This window comes from Enoplosus armatus, chromosome 11 (assembly GCF_043641665.1).
Source record: "Enoplosus armatus isolate fEnoArm2 chromosome 11, fEnoArm2.hap1, whole genome shotgun sequence".
Taxonomy (NCBI): domain Eukaryota; kingdom Metazoa; phylum Chordata; class Actinopteri; order Centrarchiformes; family Enoplosidae; genus Enoplosus; species Enoplosus armatus.
The window spans coordinates 22,761,113-22,781,869 of NC_092190.1; the positions used below are offsets into that span (position 1 = coordinate 22,761,113).

The following is a 20,757-nucleotide window of genomic DNA, read 5'->3' on the forward strand; positions in this document are numbered from 1 at the left end:
ACTGCACAGTGAAGGCTGAACATCCAAGTGAAGTAACAATATATCAATACGCTTTAACTTAGCTAAAAATACTCACATCACAAATTCTCTTCAAATTGTGCCAGTAGCTAGCGAGCTAGCAATGTACACACTGACAGTGTTCCTGTGCTGAGCCTCTGACTGATCTCAGAATTCTTTCCATTTTTTCCTGAAGTTTCTCTCCCTTTTTTCCTCTCGTCTCCATACAGCACATTGATGAAGCCGAGTCACACAGCCTCGGGGGGAGCACAAATTCTTTTAGCTCAAGTTGAAAATATTTCCAACGAAACTGGTCTTCGCTTCGATTTGCTTTCGCCGCGGGAGAATTCAGACCCACTCATCTTCGCATGGAGTTTAGACGCAGTCTCTCAAATTCACTTCATGTTCAGTCTGAAGACGCCTTCAGTGCTGCGACGGCAGAAGTGCTGCATGGCACACGTTCTTACATAGAACATATACTGTAGAACATGCTATATGTTAAATGTTCACTTGTGCTGAAAGTGAGGAGGCACATGTTTCACTGGATATGTTGTGTTTAAATAAATGTTGTCTTGACTACAAAGAAAAAATGCTACTGCACGGAGGAAACAGTTTCTGGCTTTGAGAGCTTAAGTGAGCCAACTGGTGTTATTTTCTCCAGGCAGGGCCAACATGAACACAATATGATGCCCTTCTCTCACCAGATTGTCAATGACAGGTTGAGTGTGCGCGGCCTGCGACGCCGCTGATGGAGAGTGACGCTCACTGAATCATGTGTGGCGGCAGCTGAATGTGACTTTCTCAGTCGCAGACACGCAGATATGCACACACGCAACATCTGGAGGAGACTATGCACACGTGCCACACATTGACCAGATGTCTCCCTATAATCTCTGCACGGATCTTCATCATACCCTCATCAGAATGACAATACATTTCATGTAACGCTGCAGACCAATGACACTCCAGAAATGGATGACTTTCAGAATGACATTAAATATGCAGATTTGTGTGAAACGGCATGAGAAAATAAGAAGACTGTAGAAGGACTGCACTATTTCTAATCTAATAGCAGTGTTAAGTGATGTAATTAATTTAACGATGCATGGTCCAATCAACAGATTCTAATTCGCCGAACTAAAGATAACTGGATGCTACAGCCGTCGTCATCGTGCTTAAGAGGCGAGGCCTTTCAGAGAAACAATGTCCTGTGAAAAACCGGCTCCATTACCAGAGAGACGGAGGGGTACCTGATGGATCACAGTGCTCTTAGCAGCAAATTTAATCTGTAATGATGCACTCTATTTGACTAATCATCAAGTCATAATGTCAGATTGTAGCAACCCATCCAGCTGTAACTTAAATCCTGGCTCTCAGTTCAAGTCACCAATATAGTTGGATATTTATCATTGTTCTATGGTAGCAGTTCGACAGTATTTCATTTGGTGGGGACCAAGGTTCACACTAACCTATTACAAACCAATCCTTTTAATAGTTTAGCATTTGAATTCATGCTACAATCACATCTACCATCACACATTCCCGTGGTTGGTCCATCTGGCTAAAAATGAGTTCAGCTGGAAGGCGACATCGGTTGAAAAGGATAGTCTCAGTCTAGTTGTTTGGGTCAAGCCTAAATGAACTGAAATAAACCAGCAAACACTCCAGAGTTTGATCCAACAGATGAGGTGTGACCCTCACCAGGAAGGTTTTCATATGCTGACTGCAGTTGTTCATTCGCAGCAGATCTTATTTTCACATTTACATGAAATGACACCTTAGCCTGACCTTCCACTGGTGGCTAATGAGGAATCAATTATTTGTTTTCATTTTCCTTTCCTTCCTAGAAACAACAGATCACTTTATAATAATTTGTGCCTTTTCATTTTACTGTAGTATCTCCTGGTGTACATTATTGGATTCCAGCTAGTTATTATTTGCATGACAATACATTTATATTTGAAACCCATATTCAGGAGTTACAAATGATCCGTGTGACGCCTGGAATTTTGTTTTATTTTATTTTCTGTGATAATGAAACGTGAAGTAATGAAGTATGATTCCTTTGATTTCTGTTTCTGTGTCACTAAAGTTATAAAATAAACTGCATGCCTGACTATTCATTAGATCACATGATAAACCCATTCAGATTATCTCTAATGTAGACAGAGATGAAAGACTTCCAAGCCAAAACCTCCAAAGCCTCTGATTTAGGAGAAAAAAATCTCATTTTTGCTCCAAATCCTAGTGATCAATCTTTCCTCTCGCCCGTCTGTCTGTTATCTTCTCCCATTTGTCTGGGGTCTATTTTGCCCCATCCATCCACAAACCACCCTATAAAGCTGACTTTTCTGACTGTCTCATCGCACAACAGCGGTGCTCTCTCTGTCTAGCCCGAGGTCAGCTCAGGGAATGAGATGGCGTTGCGAAGATAGTGGAAAAATGTCACGCGGGAATGAAATATTGATGGACAGAAAGGCCTTCCCTCTTCCCCGTGCCCTCGGGCGTGGAGTGAGAGTCACGCAGTTGATGGGCAACGAGGAGGAAAACCAAAACAAACACACTAATCCGCGGGAAAGGAGACAGACGGAGAGCAATGCGGGAACGCCACAACCCTGTCCATCCTTTCCCCTCGGAGGTATCGTTATCTTCTCCCTCCCCCCTAAGCAAACCATAATCAGATTCTCTTGCACTTCACTTGATGTGGTTTATTTCCAGCCAAAGCCTTCCAGGCTTCACATATGATCCCCTTCTGACAAATAAGGAATCAATACAATGTAAATAAGTAGAGGGAAAATAAATCCCAACATCTGAATTTGCATAAGTAGATGCGAGGTAAAGCTGGGGTGAAACACAACAGCCTTGTTTAAAACTGAACTGTCTGCTTGCCGTTTTAGTGCGCCTCAATTACAAAGCAGGAGAGACAGCAGAGAGAGATGTTGTTTGCTTTAGCGGAGCACACTCGGAACTCATCGACATGTCATTCATGTCAGGTGAGAGTCGCGGTGTGTTTTGTATAAATATTATGTACAGCAGCATCAAGAGTAATAATGACTATGCCACATTTCGCCTGGTTTTTGTCGTTCCATGGAGCAAGCAGGCAATAAAGCCTGATGACAGCTTTATCTGCGATGGGCAAAGCCTCATTGGAACCAATTTCAAATGAGACCTTGGTAGAAGCCGAAACTCTCCAATGATCATTGAGTAAAAAACTACATCCTGCCTTTTCATGCATCTCATCCGTTTCAGTGCCCCACTCATTTCCATCCACGGCAAGAGGAATTAACAGGAAAGCTCTGAATTCCAGCAGGTACAGTCAGTGTTGTGGATTACTCACCATTGATCCATTTGGCCTCCGGGTCATGGATCTTGAACTCGGGTTTGAACAGATCCTCCACAGTCAGTTTGGTGTCGCTCCCTGCTTGGTTGTCAGCTGCAAATAAAAAAACAAGACAGAACAATTTTAGTCAAACACGGGAGTATTGTTCTCCCCGGTTATCAAACATCAATTCTGTCTTTCAAGCCACTTTGCTTTCTAGCGCAGTTCGAAATCAATCTCCAGCATTAGCTGACCTTGGGATTCACCTCCGCCGCTGGCACTAAGATGTTTTCCCGACATCACATCAACGACACAAAGTCACCCCTTAAAACGTATGACACTGTGCCTTCAAAGCATCCTGAGGATACATTACCGTGTGTGTGCATGTGTTGGAGACTAAGCTTTCACAACACAGGCAGTGTAGCTGCAGTTACCAGGACAAGTGACGGTATCCTGGATGATCCTGACAGAATAAAATATCAAATGCATTTTACTTTGATATCAGTGTTATATATATATATTATTATATATTCAGTCGCTTAGCGTGACAAACCCAAAGGGAAACTTCGCCCAACTCAGAGCTTGTACAGAGCGTTTTAGTAACTTTTAGCTTTTTGTTTTGATTTAACTGCCTGCATATTTGTGTACAGTTCAGTTTTCTCATCAGGCAAGCAGCTTTTTACATTAAAAAAAGTCGTATAAACCCACTGTACACAACCTGCCCTGCACCAAACAGCAGACAGACAGTTAACCACTAGCTAACATCTAATATTGAACATCTATCACATTAAAGGTATTTTTCTACGGAGTTGGTGGATACCAAAACAGAGAAAAAAGGACAGTGACTATTGAACTTGACCGGTGGCCAGAAACATACTTAAATACTTTTGCCCCCTAGTGGCCAAAAGTTGATTAAAGTAGCTTTAAGGTTTAGGACTTACACCTAATCAAATGCCTGTAACCTACAACCTGCAAAAAAACGTAAATTAAACTCAACTGTTAGCAGTGGACACATGGTTTCCCAAGTTTAAAAAACAGCTTAATGTCAAGTCTTATTGTGCACCTATGCCAAAAATATTACAAAAAACATATTCCTTTGTATTCTTATATCCAAATCCATGTTCCAATGTTTTCTTCCTGTAAAACAAAATATGACCAATAACATCATGACATCCACACGTCAATCAATCTTCAACTTTTAGCGGCGAAGAGCTAAGATTCATTAGTTAGCTAGGTAGCAACCTTCCGCCTGCTATTTTGTTCCACTTGTAAATACGTCACGATGCGGACGTTAGATACTCTCAAAATGCCGTTTCATCTCCACCTTGATATTTACATTTGGTTGACAGGTGTGTTGAGTGTCCTTTCCATCCAGATTAACATAAGGCACTTTCACCCACAAGGAAATCCATGTGCATGAAAACGATGCACACGGAACAAACTTGGTTCTTAGAATGGCATTTCATATGTTCATTAGTTTGAAAATCCTCAAGCTGTTCCAGTGTTGCCGCTGGAAATGTTTCATTTTTAATTATGAAATGTTATGCCTTGAGCAGAAAGAGAACATGCCAATTGTAAGCTCCTTCTGAAAAGGACAGCCACTGATTGTGAGCAGAATAGGGGGGCCAAGTCATTTTGAATGTCAGCCATATTGGCTTTCCTTGATAACTCCACACAGCATGTTTGTTTATGGAGGCAATGAAAGTCTAACCAACCGTGGAATAGGGGAGAGAGTGGCTGCATGGGCAGTGGATTGCGATGATTTTACATCTGGGTAACATGGGGGGGTTTTCTTTCACGATTGTGAAAGCAGGTATACGGCACACAATAGTATTAAGATAGCCAAAGAATACTGATCAGCTAACTGGATAGAGCTATTGAGTGATATAGAGACACCAGGTTAGAGGTCTGAGGGGGTCTCACAGGTCCCAAAACTAAATACTCAATATAGTGGATACACAATATTAGCAAAAAATCAGCTTAATTCTCCACTATGTTCACCAGTTAGTTGTTAACTTTGTCGGTGTGAAGAAGGTGAGTAGTGTGCACATCCAACACCAAAAAACAACAACAAAGGAAGGAGGAGGAAAACAGCTGAGTTGGGTGATAATTCTTTGTGGGATTGTCAGTATGAGCAACCCTTTCACATCCCACACAGTCATTTTTGTTTTTGTCAGTGTAGGAAATAAAGTGTAGCTTTAATGCCTTAATGTCATGCAAAGTTATTTCCACATGATATGACATTGCACATTCAGTAGTTCCTGTTGTAGACTTTGTCAGGATGAAACAGCCACAGGAGTGTGTAAAAACAGGGTTTCTTGAACCACAGTAACTCACAGGACCTTTGAGACAGCAGAGCACCGTCATGGCCGAGTGTTACCTGGCGTGAGGAGGATGACGGACATGGTGATGAGGGAGCAGACCACCAGGATGACCAGCAGAGCGATGGCAATCCCTTTCCAGTTCCTCTGAGGAGGACTCACCCCACCCAGGTCCTGTAGAGACAGAGAAAATGGAGGTCAGAGTGGAACAGAGGAAGATATTGAAACGGCCGGTGTATTTTTATGACAAATACAATGACTTCCCCAGCTGACAGAGGCTTGGCTACACATGAGTCTCTTGAACATTGCTTAAGTTTGACAGTTGTGATGTTTACCAAACTCGATTGTTGCCACCAACGCCTTTATAATCATGTTATAATCATAATCAGGCCCTATAATCATGAGAGTGACGACAGCAGACACCAAACATAATGTAAAAAAGCTAGATATGTGCTCCGAGGCAAATATGAAAGGTAAATCATTTACAGGCATGGCAACACAGCTCCATCCTGATGATCACATATTGTCCACACCACTATTGACATGGGTCACGTAGAGGCTTTGTACTTTCAATCCAATCCCCTGCACCGTGAAGGATTTGCAACGAAGGGCTTTGCGTGAGCCACGCTGTCAGCCGGAAAAGTAAAAACTCAATGTTTCTGATTTGTGTTCCGGCACTGGAAGTATTTGCATGGTTCAATCATTGCCTGGCCAACCTTTCCTTTGACTGGCACCTTCCGGCCATGTGGGAAACACACTCTGTCTGCAGCCGAGTTGAATGTCGTGTGCTGTCCTCAGACAGAGATGCTGCTATGTCTTCGGCAGATAAAGAATACGGCGGGCATTTGCATTCAAGGGCTCCGCCGGTCGCAGTGGCTGCAGAAAGGCTTGATCTGAGTGACCGCAGAGTGCACTGTGTGTGATATTATCTAGAGTGAAATAGCTATCCAGGAGAGTTTGTGAAGCATTTGCCTGCAACTCTAACTCTGAGTCCTGGTATTAGAGGTTCTTAAACTGGGTCTTCCACCACATCTGCTGCCTCTGATAAGGTGAATTAAGCCTCCAACCCCCTATAAATTTCTTCTCACCACAGCTCCTCCTGGCCTCAATTACCCACAAAACCCTGCAGGTGAAATGCAGTGATTACTGACCACCAACCCACTACTACACCTTGATTGGCTGGAGGGGAGGGGAGACAAAATGATTGCCAATTAGAGCAAGGTTCCGCTATCACAAAGAAGCTTCCTTCGCATTCGTCTCAGATTTTCTCTGAAGTCAGTTTCCTAAGTACTTGACACGGCGGTTTAAAAGCAGCGCAGTTCATCCGACAGTCATGTCTAGAAATGTCACAAATACTCACTGATGGGCCAATTATGACAGAAAGTAGCTCCAGTTATCTCTCACAGATCACAAAGTAGCAGGCAGAGAAGACAAAGTTGCCAGCCACAATGCAGATCCACCAGACTTTGGGCTGTTTAGCGCTAATTTTCTGCTCTTTTTCTTGTGCGCTCAAGCGATCTTCCTCAGAGTACATGGAACTTTACTATCCCCAAGACCGCAGCAGACACACATCACATGGATGCAGTGTTACATTATTCACAGCCCCCCCGTTGGACTCATAAGACTGATCTATTATCAGGACTTGGGCCGCTGCTCATTTCATTAATACCACAAAACGCTGACGTGTCCTTGAAAACTGACTGCAACTCTAAATTGCCCTTGTGCCTCCATGCATGAGATTCTTTCTCCCTCTGTTTCACTTTCTCTCTATCTCATTTTCTCCCCCAATTTCCTACTTTAGCCCCCTTCGGAATCGCCATCCTCAATTTATTAACTCAATTATGAGCAATGATAGAACCACTAAGAGAATTTTGACCCGCTGAGTCTCTTCATTACCATTATTAGGATTGTGGAAGCATAGAAAGGGCCCTGATAAACGGCGAGCCTACCAGAAGGAATGAGACAGCAACTGGGTCTTATCGCCATCGTTAGACTCACAGCAGAGGAAATACATTACTCAAGAAATCTATGTAGACTAGAGGACAGTCAGGGGCCTTCATGAGGCATCGTTTCATTGAAAAATGTTTTAATCATGATGACAAACAAACAAAAAAACAACAACTGAACCTTTACTCTCTGACATTAACATGATTTAATGAGGCACATTATTATTTCATCTCTGCTAGTCCGTCACATTTGACAACATCCTACACGGCCCAGCGCAAACAACAAAGTCACGCGCTACAAACTCAAATCGGTTCCCTTTCTGTCAGCGTGGATATTCATTTTCAAAATGTGTTCATTTACTTCACATAAAAAGGTGCAAGTCTGCGCTACAAAGGGACACACAGGGTTATAAATACACTCCTGACAGGCTGGCCAGTAAGAACAAGAGAGCCGGCGCCTCCATTTCTTCTGTGCCTGAAAGTAAAAGTATAAAGACAAACAGCATATTCTTATAGAAGAATCTCTTTATCCACCCAGTCTCCTCTACCACTCTTTACCATCTGACAGTTGTGTTACTGGTTGCTTGCTTTGCCGTCTGGAAATGTATGTCTGTGCTGTGCGTGGTGATAATCGGCCGTCAGCCTATCAAGGTATGTTTAATGAATGCTGTGCACCGGACAAAGAGTCTTTGCTAAGGTGCTTAGGTTGCCTCGTCATATTCGCTCTGACTGCATAATTGCATACGTGTTAGAGCCAAATGCCATTCGAACAAAAGCATTCAAAGTGACCCCTCGTGCTTTTAGCACACCCAGCTGGAGAGTACTATTAACTAAACTAGTGCAAACCAATACGTAAATCTTTAAAGCCAGAGGTGGAGAGTAACAAATCATAGGTGCTCTGGTCAAATGAATCAGTTATTCTACTTTAGGTTCTAGAAATACTCTCTTATCAGTTATTATCATTGTTGTCTCTCTGCGAACAAGAGCCAAGCAGTCACGCTAGCTCTGTCAAAGGTGCCTTCAGACAAAGAAGCTGTCATATTTACACATATTTAGACATTGTGATTTTTGAGGTGGTTAATGATTTGCTAATGCTAATTTGGAGCTTTGCACACTTTTGTGACCCTAAATGAAACCCTCTGGGACTCTTGCGTCAATCTTTAGCTTGTAGCTTTCGAGCTTTTTGAAGTTGCTCTAAGACGTGTTTATCGTCTTTGGCAGAGGCTAGCCGTCTCCCCCTGCTTCCAGTCTTTGTGCTAAGCTAGGCTAGAAAGCATATTGTCCAAAATCCTTATTATTACTTTCAGCATATGTCTGATTTTGTTGTATTCAATCACTTCTCATTATAAAATAATACCTAAATAACTTTTTGTTATGTTGGTATAAAACAACCAGATGGTCATTTCTTATAAGAAAGCCTCAGAATGGCTGAATGTAACCTAACTGCTGCTCAAAGTATTCCTTAAAACAGCTACTTTAGCAGTTATCAGGTGCCAAAAACCACATGTATTACAGTGTTAGACTTACAGTATACCTAAACAACATCTAAATCTATACTGTTTGTTATTGATTTCACTGTGAGCTTTTTCGGTTTCACTGTGGGAACATACAGTAGAGCTACAGTGGGCTGGGGGAAATAAAATCAGTCTATCAACACATACAAACCGCTGTTTTTTTTGCTTTCTTTTAGCTGATATTTTATTCTGATATTCAGTCAGCCCGGTGAACACAGTTTGTCTGGCTGAGGACAGAGGTGCCATTACATGTGAATCCCCAGTAATCGCCACACTGACTCTCCACACTGACGGAGGGTTATTACAATTAAATAGAAAACAATGAAAGTACTTCTGTTGAATCCAACAACAAGAAATGCCACATGCACGAATGTATGAAAATCCTTGCTTCTTATTTTACTTCCATCTTCCATCGGACAGCGATTAAAGCCTCCTTTTAATTAACGGTAATTCTGCCCGTCTCTCTCTGTAACAAACACCATCACACTCAATCAATACAGTCAATTATTCATCAGGACAAGCAGACCACAGAGGCTGGTGGGACACACTTGATGTTAGAGGAGTATTGAGGGGCACAGCTGAGCGAACAGTGATGATGGTGTTAATCCATGGAGGAATCCTAGCAGGACCTGACTGATGACAATGAAATATATTCCCAGAGTGCACAAGAGCACCTGTACAGTAAAGTCTTCCAAATGTGTTCCACTGCAACTTCTCTAAGACCAGAATCTCATTTATCAATTTATAAATTTATACTGTAGCATTTTAGTATTGCACCTCCATAAAGTTGGTGAACTCGCAATGGCCAGATTTGAAAAAGTATGATCGAAAATCGAAGCAGCGGAGGCTAAGATGTCCTGACTGGGACCTACACTTGCCATACTGCAACTTGGTGCTCAGTAGACTTCATTAAACCCTGCTGCCTGCCTGGTAAACACCCACATCTTTCAAACACCATGGCCCCAGTTTGTACCGCAGGCTTTCTGTTAAAAAAAACAAACAAAAAAACCCTCTAACCTGATATGACAGGAAGCTGGTGACATCATCAGGCCTATTTCCTTACACTTCACGAGTGGAACTGATCTGCATGTGTAAAATCACCGGAGTGCCCCTTTAAGTGTTGCTTGCAATTCAAATCATGCTATTTGTCTGTGATTTCAGTTAACAGCATGTCAGCGGTGGAGAGATTGTTCCATAACGTTTTCAATAATTAATGTCTGGAAGGCATCTGTGGCAAAAAGCAGTAAAGCAGACGATAGGACGATAAAGAAAAACTCCCCTGATTGCTGCAAAGCAGTCCCTTGGCAATCACATGGCTTAGCTTGTGTGCTAACAGGAGCCGTTCTCTGCAATCACGTCATCTGTCTTTGAAATAGATAAACTGAGAGAAAACAACATAATATAAAAAAAATGTGTCTTTGTTGCATGCTTCGCTGCGCTTGAAAGCTGCAGGATAAACGCCAATAAAACGCTAGAACACAGTAATTTAGGCGTGTGTGTGGAAGGCCACCGACAGACAGAGACTGTAGTTATTGTAATGTTAAAAATACTGCATGTTTCTGTCTCAGCACCTACTCGTCCACTGCACACATCCCTGTGCTTATTGTTGGCATACACCTGATTTTGAAAGAGGGAGAGTGTGATGAGACGTTATGTAAAATTAGAATGCTAATGCTGCCTTTGAGATGTTTGATTAAGAACCCTACCGTCTTCATCAAACTCCGGCTAATAAGCTTATTCCTCGCGGGCTCGCCGTGCACGCCCGTGTGTTGGTGGCGCAAACGTACATGCACACGCAACAAGCCTGCTGTTAGAGGAGTCAGGCTATTTATAGAGCTGCGAGCTTATACCCTCGCCTGGACTCTGACCTTGGAGAGAGTGTGACAAATGACAAGCAGCATTTCAGCAGAAGCCGAGCCATTTTAACAATGACAGCAGGTCGGAGAGGGAGGAGGGAAAAAAAAAATAAAGCCATCTGTACGGGCTTATTTTTGTTTACCCATGAAATACCATTTCTCACTGCCTCGTGAATCATTGACAGCCACAGCCACGCTGGGGTCTCGAGGCTTAACATCTGAAATTGATCCACTGGCTAATAGGAAACAGCAAGCTTAGCTACATGTTGTCGTCTTATTGTATTTAGCATTATCAGCCCTGCCCTGAAGGACATAGCTACTGGCCTTTGGTCCATGTGAGATAATTCTCAATTGGTCACTGTCCCTGCCATATTGGTTTCAGATACACTAGACGGTCGACTCACACACCAGTGCAATGATATTACTGCATATTAGTACGGATGCTGAGATTAGCAATAGAATCCCAACATTAGCTGCTGGCAAACCACGGAACTAATGTCTAACTAATGAACTAATGATTTGCTCTCCATCTCTCACGAATATTAGTGAACTCTCGATGAGAAACTGATAGAAATAAAGGAGACAAAGGCAAAGCAATCCATGACGCCTAAACAGAGCTTGGCTTTGTGAATGGACACCACTAACCGAAGGAGCTGCTTGTTTATCGTCTCCCTCTATGGCTTCACAATCAATTCAAAGGCCGTATTCACAATTATCACCAATCTATTTACACTCATTCCCCCAAGGCTGCGTACAGAGTTGAAATATGATGGCATAACATATTTAATGTTAACCTATTTAAACACCTTTAAAATCACTGTACATGTCAAAAGTTTTAATGAAAACTGTACTTAATTGTATTTCTGTCTTCTTCTAATACTGCTAGCCTTATAATAAAAATAAGCCATGTTATTATCCACAAACAAATAAGCCTCCAAAATGAGTAGAGGATGAGTTCACATTATTAAATTGGCGCTGTACCTGCTGCTGCCTTACTGATTATAGTCCCTGCAAAATGTATGAATGGACTTCTGTTCCTGGCAGTTAGACTTAAATCAATACTGTAAACAACAAAAACAATCTAACATAAGAGCTGCATTTTACTGGCTTTAATCTTTACGTTAACCTAATCAAACATTAATTTGACGCCACTTCAGTCGTGAAAACCTTGTTGATCGTTGATTGTAGGTTATAATGTTACTTCCCGTGTCCATTTGGAATGAACGGCAACGCTAAAGCACCTTTGCTTCTCTGTTTTTGAAGTAAAACTGTTAGTGGGTAAAAAAAAAAAAGGAATACACTTTGTTATATTGGATAAACTGTAGCCTCGCATGACCTTCCTCAGGGACATCTGCGTAACAGTCTCTGGCATATTGAAAACGAATGTGGAGTATCTCCGCATATCAAACAAATAATCTCGAGCCATCAGTCGGCGTGCCCCCAAGCTGACTCAGCCTTCACCTGCGTTGAGCAAACGGCTTAAATAGCTCAAACGGAGTGAAACAATAAATGACAAAGGAGTGAAAAGCAAAGCAGTGGAATTTGAACCAGCCTTCAAACAGAACAATGAGTTAAAAAGACAGAGGGTGAAACTGTCAAAGCAAAACATGCAGGAGTTCAGCCTGAGAAAGTCTAGATATTTGATTCTTGTCAATAGTCAGCCTGAAAAGGGATGTCAGTGTGTGAGACTGCAGCAAAATGCAGGTGTGCAGCAGGTATGTAAGGTGCCCCCTTTTTAGTGTATACAGTATATGGCAGTGTAGGGCTGAGCAATTTGAGTAAAGTAATTGTGTGTTTTCTCTGACCAATATTGTGACTGCAATTTAAATTGCAATTTAAAGGCCTTGGTGGTCTGCATTGTATTAAGCAAGATATGACAGTACCAAGCATTACCACAAACTAATAATAATAATGACAATATTTTACCCAGCCAGTCAAAGATAAGTCAGCTTCTACATAAACATGCCTAGTTCAAACGTTAACTTTAGCCTCCCGGACTGTCAGGAGGAGCTGCTGCGCCCTGAATTCTGAAGTGCTCAATTCAGTTTCTAGTTTGTAAGGTGATAAAAACGTGATGTGCTGGGAGATTCAGACGTCTCTGGTGACAAGCTCTCTGCCATTTACACCCGACAGCTAACGAACGTGAACGTGAGGCGATCACCTACTGCAGATCTTTAAAGCTGAGAAAGACTCTCCGTTCTGTGTGTGTTCATGAACAAAAAGAAGACAACAACCAAGATTTCTTCATTTATTTTGTTTGTTTGGCCAACTCTGTAAGGTATAATAGAACCTATAACAAACATTTGCATTCTTTCAAAATCACAATTCCAATATCAAACTGATTAATCGTTGAGCCCTCAGGTAAACTTCTGTACGCAGTACGAGGCACGGCCCCGTCCTACATGCGTAAAGGATTTGTGTAGTGTTTTTTATTCTAAAAATACCAAAGTGAACCAATGACCGAGCTACAGAAAATCTACAAAACTCTACAATACACATACTGTATGGGGACTTCATGGATATCAACGTTCTTTAAGGACAGGATCAGTCCAGAATGGGGCACAGGGACTTGCTCAGAGATTTATAATCAATGTTTACATTGTTTGAAATTTGCCGAGAGACATTGAATTAAGGTTTGCTCATTCTTATGCTAGCCTCATTGAAGTCACTGTTGCAAGAAAAGGGAGAAATGCCTGATTTTATTAGACAAATAAAGGCAGGGAGGGGGTTTAATGAGACGTATTCACTGGCATTAGACCGTTATAGTGGATAAATCTAAGCTCAGCCTACCTACAGCATGCGAAGGACTCGGAACAATAAGGTTAATTCTATTAATCAGCTTTTACTCTGAATTTTCTCTGCACACGTAAATGGGATTTTTACATCATTTACATGGTGGGCGCCAAAGCCTTTGTCTCTCCCCTGCAGTCAAATCTCTGATTTGAACGCAGTTAGACACAGCTGAGTACGTTCCCAGGCAAATTACACTCCAGGCGGTGGATAAGATTCTAGCCATTTCCTCCCAATTCACAAACAAATCCCATTTATCTAGAGAAATAAAAAGTGAAAGGAGAACCTGACATCAGCAGCAATAGGAACAGAAGATCATCGACATGGAGCTGAATGTGTCGGCGTGAAGACAGGAAATTGTCTCTCTGTGTGTGGTTGAAAAGAGACACTGTGTGTTTTTTATACCTATAGGGTGACATTGGAGGATTCAGTGGGCGCTGAGCTATAAAATTGCTAGTTGAGAGGGAATTAGTGAGGATGGAGAGGTGGAGAGGGAAGGAAGCTGGTTAACAAGGGAACTCTAAGTGGACCTGACCACTCTGGAAAAACGTCCAAAAACATCCTATAAACGAAACAACAACATAGGTTGTTCATAACCACCTTCCAAAACTGGTTCGTCATGATGACACTGTTTGTCAGTACCTTCCAAAATGTATGTGACCTCTGCAAAAACAACCCTGCTCCGTCAGTGTCTAGTACTGACTGATCCCAGTACACAATCACTGCAGTAACGCATAAAAAAACAGGTAATAGACTTGAAGTTTAAAAATAGACAAAGAAATGAGACAGTTGACTGAAAGACGGCAGATGAATCGCCTCCTGTGTAGACAAGCCTTTGGGGAAGGGTCGTGGTCTTTGTTAAAAGAAATCAATGTTGACAACGGGTAGGACACGAGGTTGTAAAGCACAATCTCTCTGATGACCCAACTATCCACTCAGGCCTCTTCCCTGAGAGGTTCTGTGGTGCTACATGCTACATGCTACATGCTACTATAACACACTCGGACACAAGAGTCACTTTTTAAACATAACTAATGTGAAGCATTTGGAACAAAACAATGACTGCTGTTGTTCTTCTGGTGTGGGCCGTCTCCATTTCCACCAGTTTACACCTGACCAGGATTAGATTAGAAATCATCTTCCATGTAAAAATAGTGGTTTTCACAAGAAGACATAACAGATGTTAACAGTTAACAACAAAGTAATGGCATTCTGTCCACCCACCTAAATGACACACTATCTTTAGGTGTTTAATATAGTCAGACAGGTTAGTTACACAGATACTATCCCAACATGAAAACACCAAAACCAACAGTGCATCAGTCCCTCTCATAATACTTCACACTATATAGTTTCATTTTTAAAAAGGGCTCAGTCATTTCCCACAACAGCTGGACACAGTGGTTTTCAGCACATGTTGCTCACACAGGAGTAAGTGGTGCATTTGTTGAGGACTATTTTCAGCTGTGGATTAATCCAGTATTGGTTCTCTAATGAGTATTTACAGCAGCAGGACGGTGTATGAAGGACTGACTCAAAATAAATAGTGTGTATCTTTATAGTAATGAAGGAACACGTCACCCAGTGTGAAGGTGTGGGTTTTTAATGTTTTCTGGACTACAATGGAGAGGAATAAGGTATATCAGGCTTTAGATACACAGACAACACTTATTAGTAGCATCAATTCGTTGCTGTTTTTGTCTTTGTAGTTATAGTTGGTAATTATTTTGGTTTAAAGACCGTGGTTAACTTTGAGGAACCAGACGTGATGTGAATGGAGCTGACGACATCTTTGAATGTCAGTGACACGTTGAAGTGTCAAGGTCAGTGCAACATCCCACAGGGCTGCGTGAGCGGGGAGTCAGTCGTGATGATTAGGGATGGTTCCATGAATTAGTAGATTATGTTAGAGGTGGTCAGTTATTGGTTTAACTGGGTGGGTGGGGGTGGGGGGGGGGGGACTGTTAGCATGTGACCTTTGCAATCAGGATGCCATACAGCGATACGTCAACCTTTTTTCATAACTACAAGGTAAGCTAAGCAATGCTCAATGCTTTTTTTAGGCAGTAAATTGAATAAAACTATTTCCACTTTTATTCTAATCGTGGTCTGTAAGGTGAAGGTCAGTCTCACATTATGAGTTGTCTTACTTTTCTAAGGTCTTTCGAAATAAGCCTACGCAAACACCTTTCCTGAGTCATTGTACTGTATATTGATTTTCAAGGTTAACAGGAGACGGAGAGGAAAAACTTTCACACAGAATTACTCATGTACTTATTAATCTTGTTGGCACCAGCATGTCGTTTAAACCATGAAAGTGATAATAAATAAAAATAAAAAAAGATTATGGACGTTTATAACATGTTAGTGCGAACTACTTTTAAATTTTCAAATAAATAAACAAATAAATGTTTCTGAGTAATTGTTTTAGTGAGTACAGTGTAACACTGATACAGCTGGAATGCTCACCACAGCTCACACTGTCCAGGTTTGTAGCATTTGCTCTAACCAACCATGATCAGTACAGTAGAGAATCAATAGATAAATGTGGCAGTCTATCTATCTGTAGAGCGCTATCAATATCACTGCCCTTTCAGATGAGCCTTGATTATCTACCCCGGGGAGTCCAATCGATCCCTGCCTGCTCTCGGTGCTTACTAGAAGTCCTAGAAGTGCAGAAAAGTGTTTGCCAGGAACACTCCTGCACTTCATCTGAGCAGAGCTGATGAACTAGTGGCGAGTAAAGGCCTGGCAGGAGCCACCTCGTCAATATTAATGAGAGCAATATTCATGGGATAAACTAAAAGTAATCTCTACACATCAATGTTAGGGAGAAACTGTGCCAGTGGCATATAGTTCATTAGATTTAATGAGCCATGCTTGACACCGTCATGTTAGTATGTGTATATGTTAGATGTCCCACAACTTAAAGAGCTGATAGAAATGTGCATCTGGACAAGGAAACGTTATGCACTGGTGGCTCTAAATTGTATCATGAGGCAAAAAAACCTTCAGCCTGAATGTATTCTGCACACAAAGCTCATGTTTTACCTACTGCGCTGTCTATGTCCATGCTTTGTATCAGAGAATATACAGGAAAGGATCAGAGGGTCCATGTCTCTCTGGACTATTGTTGTTATATTTGTTCCTTTTGTTCTTGATGTTGTTCAGACACACAGCATCAGAGTTTCAACTGGGCCGCCGGGGGCCAATGTAAGGCGTCTCAATTAGAGCTGGATGTTTGTGCTGGAGAAAGTCGCCTGAAGCAACGTTACATTTTTAAAACACCTTTGAAGCCAGTTTAGGGAGGGGGGGGGGGGGGGGGGCACATTCACAAAAAATCTCAAAAGGAGATACCACGAGGTTACTCCTGAACCCATCTAATCTGAGTGGATTAAGGTACCTGAGCTTTGTGTTTTCCCTACACATCTACGTACACTTACCACACACACTCACACCTGGTCTGACTGTCCTTCTTCCTAATTCCTGTTATCTCAGGTTCGACTGCAGCCTGCCCCCCCCCTCCCCGTCTGTGTCACTACTGATGACTCAAACTTTGTAATTGCCTTTTAATCCTTTTCCAGGATAGAACATGTGTCAGCGTCGGGTAATTCTGGGCACCGGTCGCCTCGGGATGCAGAGGAAAGCTTATGACACAAAGGTCACAAGTGTGAGTCACCACCCAGGCTGGGACATCTGGGACAGAAAGGTCAATGTCAACACACACACGCCTGCTTCAACAAGTGTCTGCCAGGTGTCTTACGCATAATCAGGAAGCAAAGGAGTTACAACCGCTGGATCCATTCTGGATTCATAATAATCAACCAAAAAGAAATGAATCCAAATCTAAATCCGGACCATTGATGGAAAACTGTGGAGACAAAACCTACAGTGTGTCCTATGAGCAGATAGTACGAATATTCCTGTATCTCTGAATCTGTGATACTTTCTAAAGGCACTTCTCTGTGAGCCGCCTCAGTGTGCAGAGAGAGATGAGTGCAGATATGGGCTGAACATGTGTTAGATGACCTTATACCACATTCATACAAAGACGCATCGTGAATTCAAATTGGCTGCTACAGTATTTACAGCAGCCGTCTTCCTCTCTCTCTTTCCCTTCCTTGAATGAATTTACTGCAAACTGACACTGAAGTGAACACAAAGAAAGGGGGTGGGGGGGGGCACTATTATCAGCATTTAACATTCGCAGATTTCTCATCCCACAAAAAACTGCCCGCGCCACAAAAACAACAATTTTGTTCATTTCTACATTTTTCTGAGAACCAATCATATGTAAATGTCCCCTCCAGGAAAAAAAACAACCCTATCGCCAGAAAACTGCAAAACCTAAGATTAGGTTTAAAGATAATGTTTTCATACGTCCAATGCCAGGTCTACACGTGGAAATGACTGCCTGGTAAAGAGCCCCCTCCACTCACTAATGTGTTTTGCTCATTGTTACTTCTCTCGCGCTTCACCTGGATGTTTGAGCGTCACTCTGCAGAGTGATGCGTGTGCAGACGTTTGACACGAGAACCTGAGATTAAAGTGTGATGTGGAAACCTGAAGCCTGCAGTGCACATCAGTGAGGGAGGAGAATATTTGCATATTCATAAATTCTGGATTTTTCAATGGGGGGGGGGGGGGGGGGTTAATTTAATTGAACTTTTGTGAAAAAAATCATATGAGACACAAATTAGTATTTTTGTAAATCTTAAAACATGTCTGGGGGGTCTTTAAGGTTAGGTAAGGGGTTAAATATTATAACTACGGCTATGTGTTTAAGTTTAGGCAACTAGAAGTCTTTATTAAGGTAAAGATCGTGATTTCGGTTAATAAAAAGAAGCATGTGTTTATTGCGGGTTTGTGATGAGATGCCAACCAAAGGGACAGACTACTTCCTGGACCTGGCACTGAATGACGGCACTGGCTGTAAATCCTGATGTGCAGAATCATCCGATATGGATGTAATATCTAACGATACTGGGAAGGTAGCTTTGTTTGTTTTGTTGTTAAAAGACCATATCCATACAGTTTTAGTTGCCTTTGTGAGCATGTTCATATGTATAGCGCCTTTGAACTACAGGGAAATTCAAAGTGCTTTATAAAGGACATAAAAAGGCTTTCAAACTACATGTAAAAAATAAGACAGAAGAATACATCATTCTCAACAATCACTCTAAACATAACATGCACCTTAACATCTCGTCTTCATTTTGTCCTCCCGTCACCCTCTTCTTCTTGATCCTCCCCAAATCAATTGGTCATTTACACCTTTATACTTTCCCCTCGTCCTCTCCTCACCGTCTCTACTCTCTTTGTCTTAAAGCTGCGGTGGCCCGCCCATCAGACAAGTACCAGACACGTCCGCACGCTTCATACGCGAGCACGCAACACAAGCTTGATCTTGACTACAGGCAACCGCCAGCGAGCCGGCCCAGGAGTTCGTCGGGTCGACCGCTTGCTTTTTGCACAGCTATGAAGTCACCTTCAATTGCCATGCCGACTTCTCCTGCTGTATTTCCCGCCACGGTATCAGACCATGTCCTTCTGAACGGCCTTGCACGCACATCTGCATTCGAAGAGGCAGGGGTTAACAGCCAATAGGAACGCCCTCTCTCTGAAACAACCTGTGATCTCCATCTCTCCCCCCCCACAACCCCTTCTTTCTCTTCTTTTTCCTCCCCCCCTCCACCCCCTCGCTGTGGAGCAGCAGCAGTGTCCTGGACGTTTTCTCCATTAGAGTGAGTTACAGTTTCCCAGGCCAGAGGATCTCAGCGTGTGAAAGCGCCCCCCCCTTACTCACAATAAGGTAGGCATCCATTCCCCCAATGCTTGGCTTTTGTCCCAAGCACAGGCAACAACAGCTCTATTAACAAAGCGAGGGAGGACAGGCCAGGTGGTGAGTCTGTCCACCCCACTGGCTGCACAGAGTCTGGGCTGGCCTCGGGGTCACGCAGAGAGGGGTCAACCCCTCAGTCAGCTTTTATTATGTCTGTGGTTACCGGAGGCGGTGACACAGCTTGAGACCAGCCAATGTCAAATGAGTCGGTTTGTTCTCAGGTTTTTTTTTACTCCAGTGAAACTAAAGAGGGGTTGGCCGCCCTGTACAGTTTCACTGCCAAGAGTGCGCCAGTGCTCCCATTCGGAGCTGGCTGACAGAAGTTCTGTACGCACTCTCTTTAAGTACATCAAGAGAAACAGGGAAAGTTCTGCTTGTTCACATCCAGGATGAGATTAGTTAAGACTGGGCGTCACATCAGCAATACTTATCCACATGTTTCTAGGGCTTTTTTTTTTTTTATTACCATCCATCCATTTTCTATAATCAGTTTATCCTGTGTTGCAATTTGGAGATGCCAGTTGACCCGACCGGCCTTGTCTTTGGACGGTGGGAGGAAGCCCAAACACCTGACACCAGGAACCTTCAGGCTGCGAGCTGACCCCTCCACCACCGCAGATGCCATTAGTCCTAGTGAACTGCATTCATTTGACTCCTTCCTTCACCGTTCGTCAGTCCTGGCGTTTAAGTGACGCTTGCTCATGAACCAATCGATGCATCTGTTCACGAGCCAACACATCGATGTCCTCATGAATGGAAACGAGCTGCCGTGTTTGGCTGTAACCCTTCACCGCATGTTGTTATGGCAATCCAAGCAACATGTGCGCATCGCAATTTGTTTGTGTCCGATTCTCCAAAGAGGCTGTACAGAGTTCCCTGTTTTATTTATTGGTTGTGATGCGTTTGTAAATTATTCACATTGTGGTAGCATCGGAGTGGTTCAGTGCAGTTGACTCCTATTAAAAGAAGTACTGTAGCATTGTGATCCTATAATATTGTCAATGCAGCAGAAACAGATACATCTTTTAATCAACGCGACTCGACTGCAGACAGTTCGGTCGGAGATTCGGATGCGTTGTGCGGATAATGCAGCCTCAGCTTATCAGACTTCACACAGCTCTCTCAGGAGCCACTAAAAGCTTTATGTGATGTTTGTCACATGTGCAGCAGGA

The 20,757-nt window shown here is 42.6% G+C and overlaps 1 protein-coding gene across 2 annotated transcripts in view; it reads right to left on the reverse strand.

Annotated features, from left to right (window-relative positions):
* LOC139292904 (inactive dipeptidyl peptidase 10-like) overlaps nt 1-20,757 on the reverse strand; it is a 155,884-nt gene that overhangs the window by 66,075 nt on the left and 69,052 nt on the right. The window contains exons 2-3 of one of the 2 annotated variants that reach the window (XM_070915305.1): nt 5,697-5,811; nt 3,335-3,430 (exon numbers count right to left, since the gene is read on the reverse strand). In XM_070915305.1, coding sequence (XP_070771406.1) covers nt 3,335-3,430; nt 5,697-5,811 — 211 coding nt within the window. Of the gene's footprint in view, nt 1-3,334; nt 3,431-5,696; nt 5,812-20,757 lie in introns of those variants that run through there. The other variant, XM_070915306.1, reaches the window with a different exon arrangement.